Below are 9,231 nucleotides of genomic sequence, written 5' to 3'. Positions count from 1 at the left end.
TTTCATGTTGTTCGAGTCTTCTTCCAAACGTTTGTTCCCCGTTGTACAATTTGAAATTTTGAGCCCAGATGATGTTAGGTGGAGATTTCATTGCAAAAAGTTTTTTTCTCCAAGACTGCACTTCAAATTTGACAAAATTTTGACGGATTTCATTGCAAAATAATGTTTTCCAAGTTCCTGCACTTCAAATTTGACAAAATTTTGACGTCACAAAAACCGTTATAATGGTTATGCAAGAGTTTTAAAGGCTTTTTTCTGCAATAATTACGTCATAACTTTTACAATGTTTCGAAATGCAAATTTTATTGTGAAGTTTGGAACTTCCGTGGCTAGTTTGCCATATAGGGCTGTAGGTCTCATAAGATTGGTGTCTTGAAAAAATCTAAAATGATTTTTTTAAAGGCTTTAATGGCAGGACTCTTCCACCCAACCGGATTAAAATAATATAATAAATAATACATAAAAAAACAGGCAAGTTTTCGTGATGTTTGTGTTATTTTGCGTAGAATTAATTGTTTTTCATGTTGTTCGAGTCTTCTTCCAAACGTTTGTTGTTTCTTCCATTAACAATTAATACTTAGTTCTTAATTCTTAGTTAGATACCTATTTACCTATTGTGTTATATTTCTCCTATTGTTACCCTCATAGCTATTTTTATTATATTAGCGATTTTTAAAATTGTAAATACCCTACTCGATATCTGTAAGTACAGATTCTATATTAGGTCCATATTATGAACTTGTAGACTTATGGCTTGCCCAAAGACTTAAAATAAAAAAAGAGCGTGCTTCCGAAAAGTTCGGAACCGAATCTCTGTATACGTTTCTCGTAAAATGTTTTCGTTTAATGGCCGGGACCACAATAAACTCGGTTTAAGTTGAACTCTTAAGCAAATCTTACTGGCTAAAATCTCTTAGAATAACCAATCATACAAGTATTGCTTAAAAAAGTTTGATAGAGGGAACTGTAACTTTTAAGGACTTATCGTCTCGAAATCGAAGAAATGAGAAAGCCAGCCGTTCCGAGAACGAACCTTATCCCGTCAGGATAGAATCCACCCCGACTGGGAATCGAACCCTCTTTGCAAATTGCTTGAATCAGGATCAAGAGTTATTATACCTCGTTTTAATTCAAATTGTGGAAAACATTTGATAAAAAAAGATTAAGGCTGGTTTACAAGTTTTTTTTTGGTTTGGTTGTGTGTAAAACGTAGAAGAATGTGTGTGTGTGTCGTCTCGTCTTACTAAGAGAGAGATTTTTGTTTTGATTCTGTCTCCATAATTCTAATTCTACCTCTATAGAACTTTCGATTTGTTAGGAATCCTATGGCTGGGACCACAATCTTTGGGTTTATACTTTATACTTAAACTCTAACTCACGGATTAAGCAAATTACAACCCGACACCAGCTGAATGGGTTGTAAAAACTTTAATCCTAGTTTAAACCAAGTTAAACCTAGTTTAAACTTTAAACTCATATTGTGGTCCCGGCCATTAGGAGTTAGGGCTGTTAGGAGCTAGGTTTAGTAGATTTGATATTGACTCTGTATTGTGTGACAATTTAATACTCGGAATCCCAAATATAACTATTTTGTTTACCTATTATATCTAATATAAAATAATATGTGTTAAAATAATCTTGCCTTTGTACGTGTTTTATTTTTTAGATTTCTCTTTCTAAATATCCAACGAAAATGAAAAGGCTTTTTTCTTTTAATAGTGATTTATTATTTATTTTTATTTAATATTGTTGGTACCTACATTGTACGTACTGTAATTTTATATTCTGCTTACTGTAAGCGTTACTAAATTCAGTTGATTTCATCAATAACTGCCTCAATATGGGTAAATTTTCAGAATTTACATAGTAAATTTGTCTCATATAATACATATTTTCTTTAGAAAAATAATGCTTTCCCAGGTTTGTTTACCAGGCGAGCGCCTTGACCGCTACACCACCAAGTCAAAAAGCCAAGTCTGAGGCTTAGGTGTAGGGGCAAAAAGCCCTAAAGGATGGCTTGGGCTTCTACGAATCTACACCACCAAGCTAAGGGCTCCAATGGAACTTTTACTCTTTCATAGTGACATTAGTCAGGTCCTCTTTTGCAACTCTTTATTACTCTTTCATAGTAACATTTCCCAGGTCCTCCTTTGCCATCTTAGCAGCCACTTCTTCTTTCGCTAACTTGTTGGCCAACTCCAGGACCAGCTTCTCTTCTTTGGGCATCTTGGAATGTGCCACCTCTGGGACCATCATTTTCTTGGTCGAGGATTCGGTTTGGAAAGATTTGATGACTCCGGGTGTGTGCACCATCTGTAGAAACCTGTAGATCAAACTGAAAATCTATCAATTATAAAATCCCACACGTTTTGTTAGCTAGCGGCAAATTTTTAGCAAAGAATCGAATTTGATCTCTATGATAATGTCCTTTCGACCACAAAAAAGGGACCACAATGTAGGAACCACAGGCGTACATTGAGTTTCTATTTTCTAGCTTCCTTTTTTAAAGAGGTTTGATAGAGGGATCTGTAACTCCTGAGGTCTTATCGTCCCGCAAGCGAAGAGAGGAGAACAATAGGAGAAAGCCAGCCGTTCCGAGAAAGAACCTTGTCCCTTCAGGATATAATCCGCCCCAACTGGTAATCGAACCCTCGACCTTTCGCTTACAAGGCAGGCGTGCTAGTCTCCAAGCTAACTAAGCTGTCTACTAGGGATATTATACGCCACAGACCAAGTAGCCCTTTTTAGGTAGTTGTAGAGGGAAAACTACAAATGACAAAAAAAAACGGATTGAATGTGTGTGTTGGGTTGGGGCACAAAAATAGACCAAGTTGAAAAAAAAAAACATCAAAATCGGTTAAGTTATTTATTTGATCAAACTTTATTTTGTATTTATATGTATATACTTTTTTGTTACCATCTGTAAATAAAGTTTGATCCAATTGTGTAATAATAATAATAATAATAATAAGTTAAACCGGAGATATTTGACTTTGAAAAACATCAAATTTTTCATCATTTTCTGCTGCTGCTGCTGCTGCTGCTTCTGCTTCCGTTATTGAGCAAAAACCACAAATTATACTTACGGTAGGTGCGGTTTTCGGATGCGCCGGCATTTGCCGCTCGAGTCACGGAAATATCCAGGGGCGCACTTCCGTATCAGCATGGGCGAGGGGTGAGCGGAGGGCGGCTGTTGTATTTCGACCGGCACGGAGATTGTGTCCATGAGGGTGTAATCGGCGCCGTCGCTGGGGGGTGTCACTATTGTGGTACCTGAGAGAAGAGACGAGAGTTTAGTGGTTTAACATCATTGTATAGTTGAGAAAGCCTCTAGGAAAACTGAGAATCTGAGAAATAATTTAGGAAAACTGAGAAAGCCCATACCCTCCATTTAGAGATAAGTTACCCGCCTCAAACTATGCTCACCCAGCCTGAGCTGGCCACCCATCCGAATATCAACCACGCTCAACATTACTTAACTTCAGTGATCCGTTAGTGCCCACTTTCTGAAAGGGATGGTGTTGGACATAATATTAATCATGTACTAATTAATGAGCTTTAAGAGCACTCGAAAATTCTCATTTTTGAGTGCACTCAAAAATTTTCATCTTCTTTGAGTGCAATGAATAATTAGCTTTCTTTTTTGAGTAAAACTTTGAGTGTACTCAAATTTTGGTTAGGTTAGGTAAAATTTCAACTGAGCGGATGTTTCAATGCAGCTTGAGAGCCCAGTATTTTGCCAATTGGTAAATATGACCCTTTCAGGTGTCGACGTTTAGCAGGGCGCCCTATCTTACCAGCTGTGGTGGCAGGCTGAGGTGTCGTCACCTTGGCAGGGGCAGGATGATCAGCCTCTGATATTTTGTTATGAGGGGCTTTGGTGGCTGTGGCAGGTACCACCACATTGAGTACATTAGTCGCGTTGTATTTGCTCGTGCTGGACCCACCTGAAAAGAGAAATGGCCGGTTAGCTTGGGGGTAGCGCATCTGCCTTGTAAGGCCAGCCACTCACTATCAGGTAGACCTGACACCTGATCAGGTTCTACCTCATGGTGTGTGTCCTCATCAGGTATCGCTTGTGGTAAAGCAGATCTTTTTCATAACTTTTGTGGGTATCACAACAGTACTAAGTGCCTACTTCGCCATTAGTTTCCATATTTTGATAATCTTTTTACACTGGTAATGCCGCCACTGGTCGCTACTCGATTAAAGTAGCCACTCACTTGTCCTCACGAGGCTGAGTGCACCCCGAACTCCAAGCACAGAGCCGAAAAAACTTCGACCCCGCCGGGAATGGAAAACCCGGGACCTCTTGGGACCACACGGGGCTAATCCAATCAGACGTCAGAGCTTCGCGCACGTATCTTGTAAGATGTATATCATGATTCCAACAGAAATATAAAAACATATAAACAACTTATAGCACATAATATCCCAACAGGTAATACCGTTGTTCGACTTGGCACTTGCCTCGGCTGATGGGCAAGCAATGGACATCCAAGTATCAAGTACCTACCTCTACACATTTATCAGTAGAAGAATAGGACGAAGAAGAAGAAGAAGAAGAAGAAGAGGAACAAGATGGAGAAGAAGGAAAAGAAAAAGAAGAGGAAGTTAATCAAAAGCTCACAAGGCTGAGGTACACCAAACTAAATTTAAGGTCAATTTTCTTTAGCACACTTCCAGAGGAACAAGATGGAGAAGAAAAAGAAGAGGAAGTTAATCAAAAGCTCACAAGGCTGAGGTACACCAAACTAAATTTAAGGTCAATTTTCTTTAGCACACTTCCTCCTCCTCCTCCTCCTCCTTCTTCTTCTTCTTCTTCTTCTTCTTCTTCTTTTTCTTCTCCTTCTCCTTCTCTCTTCTTTTCCTTCTTCTTCCTCCTCCTCCTCCTTCTTCTTCTCCTCCTCCTGCTTCTTCTCCTTCTCCTCCTCCTCCTCTTATCAGGTATCAGGTAGACCCGACATTCGGACCTTCTCAGCTGTACCTGTCAGGTCTACTTGATAGTCAATGGCCGGCGCAAGCGCTAGGTCGTGGGTTCGATTACCGAGAAATTCAATTACATTCATTCACATGGAATAAGTAAATAAAAAGTAGTCCACCGGCTGGAAACAACAAAATTGTGTTAACCGAAAGGTTAACTTTTCGGATCTCGAAGTCCCAAACTCACCCGCATTCACCGTCGGTTTTCCGCCACTTTGGGCGGCCGTGACGTTCGTTTTTTGGCCGCCAGAGGTCGGTCGAGGCGTCACTTTCGTGTTGACGATGGTCGTCAATCGATTGGCGGTGGTCTTGTTTGCGGACGCATAAGTGGTAGACCCCAAAGTCGGAGCAGTTGTTACTGTCGGGGTGGTGACTACGGTGGGTGGGTGTGGGGTGGTGGTGGGTGGTGTGGAAGGGAGGGTGGAGTTGGTGCTGTTGGACGGCTTCTCGAAGGCGGCCGAAACGTCGGTGTAGTCGTAATCATACTGAAAATGAGAATATGAACAGATTTCTTCATATGATTCCTTAATACGAGGTTTGATAAAGGGAACTGTATAATAACGAAGATCTTATCGTTCTTAAGGTGTGTCCACATCTAGTCAACGGCCGTCGATCGATGTGAACTTTCGATGTGGATTGACGTCGATCGACTGCCGGTCAACTATGTTTGGACCCACCTTTATAGCCCATTAGCCCCTTAATCAAAAAGAGAAGGAGGACAGAATAGGAGAAAGCTATGTCTGTTTAGGATAGTTCGTCCCGTAAGAGAATCAATCCCACGACTTGGCGCTTACAAAGCGAGCGTGCTAAGCTATATGTATAGAGCTAAGTAAGGCTATCAAAAGCTATAAGACAGAAGACAAGCTAAATGCAAATTCGTCTTATTAAATCTTTTATCTTACCGCGTTCAACTTTGCATGCCAAATTGCCAATTTCAAGTTCCCAAGACGTTTAAACACACATAAAATACCCATGTTATACATACCTACAGGAACTGATGAATTGGAGTCAATCAGTTAATAATGATAGTGCTTATTTATACTGCTCGCATAGGACTGAAAAGTTCCTTTCTCCAGCAGTAGGCTACTACTATTATTGTGGTCAAATTCTCAAATTATATTGAGGATAAAATTCCATACCTCGGCTGGGATTGAACCCACGCCCTCCTGTTTACCAGGCGAGCCCCTTGACCACTACACCACCGAGGCAGTTAAGAGTAGGATAGGTAGGTATTTATTTTCTCATAAATTATACCTATTCTTCGTGAGGTTGTACGTTTACAGCTTCAACGCCGGTGGTCTCACCATAGGCTAGAGCAGCGATTCTCAACCAAGGGTACGCGAGAGACCCTCCGAGTCCCGGGGATATGCGAAAAAATAGTGGAATGGCGGAGAAAAAAAAAAAAAAAAATTCTGAATTTTGACGGCTTATTAGTGCAGTACCTATACAGTTCAAAAAGATACTGAATTTTGACCTCAAGGTACCTACTGAAGTATTTTTTAATATTTATTAGAGTGTGCCAACATTGAATAATAATGTTATACATATACACACTGAAGTATTAAATTTTTTCAAAAGGTACTGAGACTACTGAGTGAGTTTACAACTCAGTAGTAATGGTACACATCAACCTAGGTATGGGTACCCGCTACTCATTATGATGGTGGCAGGGGTTCGTGAGATTAAACCCGGGTACCCAAGAGGTACGCGGGTTGGGAACCTCTGGGCTAGGAGTATACAACTTTGGTGAGGTCACACGCGAGTTAAGATGAAAAGTACGGAACTTCGATTAGCTCCGCTCGTAAACGGCAAAAACCAACAGACACATACCAAATTTTATCGATCCGTACACATCTGTCTATCTGTGCTGAGAGTATATATCTGTAGCTATAAATTTCAGAGTGATCTATATCTACAAGGTGGTTCAGAAAAGTGTGCAAAAAAATTGTCGTTTACAAATTGGAAGAGTGACCATTAGGCCATTTTCCTACGGAACTTTTAACATTGGGATCCATGACGTCATTTAGTTTCTCATTTGGCACCACCCAGGGGTTTTTTGTGCAAAATATAGCCAAGTGAAAATTTCAACAGAGATTTTATGCATCATTTCAAGGGGAATTAAGCCAGCCTAGTTAGCTTGGTTGGTAGCGCGTCTGCCTTGTAAGCGCCAGGCCGCGGGTGCGATTCCCGCCCGTGGCGGATTTTATACTGATGGGATAATGTTCGTTCTCGAAACGGCTTTTTCCTATCCTGTCTTCCTTCTCTCTTCAACTTCACGACGATAAGAACTCCATTGTTAAGTGCTGATACGAAAAGACCCCATACAGTTCCATCTATCGAACCTCTTTAAAAAAATAGTCTCATTCGGGGAGGATAAATTTCAATTTCAAGAAGAGAGTAAAAAACAGCACACTATTTCTGGAACCCCCTGTATAGTAGTAGAAGTTAGGTACCTACAAAATGTACCGTTTATTGAACTTTTGCTCGATTGTTAGTTATTACTATAAACATGGACCGAATTTATCATGGTGGCAGAGTAAAGCTCGAAAGGTAAAAGTAATAAAAAAGAAGCTGCCAGCCTAGAGTTAGCTTGCTAGGTTTTTTTGCTGAACCAATCAGATTCCGCTTTGGACGTAAACACTTGCTCCACAAAGCGAAATCTCACACTCTCATTGGTTCAGCCATGTTTTGTTTCACATAATCGAATACAATGAGGCTCTCTCTTATTTTTTGTGGATAAGCAGAGAGCCTTTTTGTGGCACAAATAATTCACGATATACTCACTATATCGCTTTCCGCGCCACCGGAAAACATCGTGTCGTCCAGAATGGCAATCACTTCCAGGTTCTTTAAGTGAATCTGCACGTTGTACGTCCCGTGCTGACTTTGGTCGTACTTGGTGATGCTGGCCATGTCTACTGATCGGTAGTGAGTCAGCAGGAGCATCACACAGGACTGGATCAGCAGCCGCTTGTCCATGGCGGAGGCTTTGGTCCTACACTGGATTTGAATTCCAGGGGTTTCGCGTTTTTTTTAGGTAGATATAAAGATTAACGACACAGATAACAATAGTTAAAACTAGTACCAAAGGGTAAGAGTTAAAAAAAAATAATAATAAAATAAACTGGTTAAAGATAAAATGAAAAATCAACCCTTTTTTTAGAAAATTATAGGACGTCAAAATTTAATCAGAATTCATGTTTTTCACTCGTTTTGTAGGTGTCTTTTATTTTTTCGAATTAAAAAAAAAAAAAAATGAGACATTTGAATTTGAATTAAAAATAAATTAATGTATCAAAAGGTATTAAGTAAATACACATAAAAAAGTAACTATTTTTTTTTTTTTTTAACAAATTCTTCTACTTTTACGTTCGGGTTTAACTCTTGATCACGCGAATAAATGGTAAATAAATCGATTATCGATGTTTTAGATCGGTTGCCGATACTAATCGTGCCGTACTTCTAGTGAGTCTAATATCGTCTACTGTGTTCTTCCGAGATCCTAATCGTCTCAGATCGATCTCTGATGAAGGATTGCTTGTGACTTCTTCTAAGTTCTTCTGGTTTATTTTGGACTACAAACCGGTGATCGTGATGAGCGATAATAAGATAACTTGGTTACCGCGATAGAGAGATATGTACAGGATAACCTAACTTGATGGGGATTAAACGATGTAAACAGGGTTTTGGCTGTAAAACCTGCATCGTTGGTGTAGTGGTCAAGAAGCTTGCCTGGTAAACAGAAGGGCGTGGGTTCATTCTCAACCGAGGTACCTATGGAAATTTATCCTCAATATAATTTGAGAATTTGACCACAATAATGGTACCTACATATTATAGTAGCCTATTGCTGGAGTAAAGGGACTTTTCAGTCTCATTCTGTCAGAATAAACAAGGTATAAGCCAGCCCACATAGTTTGGAAGGTAGCCTTGTGAACCTTGTTTAGACTGCTGGGGTAAAGGGACTTTTCAGTCTCATTTTAGCAGGATAAACAAGGTAGGTGTATTCTATTCTGTTCTATTACGTGGACGATACCTATACCTATGTATGTGCCTATTTTAATATTATTATTTTTTTATAACCCATGTCCAATTCGTATTTTACCGGTTTAACAGTTCCGTTGAGGCGAGAGTTAGGTTTCCTATTCATATTTCTTGAACATGATTATACAGTAGAACCTCGATTATTTCAACTTATTGGGACCGAGGGTAGTTGAAATTATCGAGGTTCTGTATAACACTTGAAAG

The 9,231-nt window shown here is 39.7% G+C and overlaps 1 protein-coding gene across 2 annotated transcripts; it reads right to left on the bottom strand.

Annotated features, from left to right (window-relative positions):
• Window positions 1-1,992: 1,992 nt before the first annotated feature.
• Window positions 1,993-8,141, bottom strand: LOC103510033 (mucin-2-like). Of its 2 annotated transcripts, none has more exons than XM_026824184.1 (5): window positions 7,768-8,141; window positions 5,171-5,468; window positions 3,798-3,947; window positions 3,087-3,273; window positions 1,993-2,335 (listed from the first exon to the last, which is right to left on the bottom strand). In XM_026824184.1, exons 1-5 carry the CDS (start codon window positions 7,960-7,962, stop codon window positions 2,116-2,118), a joined length of 1,050 nt encoding a protein of 349 aa, XP_026679985.1. In that variant the 5' UTR covers window positions 7,963-8,141; the 3' UTR covers window positions 1,993-2,115. The 2 variants fall into 2 exon arrangements, with proteins under 2 accessions (XP_026679985.1, XP_008472891.1); XM_008474669.2 differs by having other exon boundaries at window positions 1,993-2,323.
• Between the last annotated feature and the right edge of the window lie 1,090 nt (window positions 8,142-9,231).

This window comes from Diaphorina citri, unplaced genomic scaffold, assembly GCF_000475195.1.
Source record: "Diaphorina citri unplaced genomic scaffold, Diaci psyllid genome assembly version 1.1 scaffold554, whole genome shotgun sequence".
Lineage (NCBI taxonomy): Eukaryota > Metazoa > Arthropoda > Insecta > Hemiptera > Psyllidae > Diaphorina > Diaphorina citri.
This window is presented reverse-complemented; position numbering and strand designations above follow the sequence as displayed.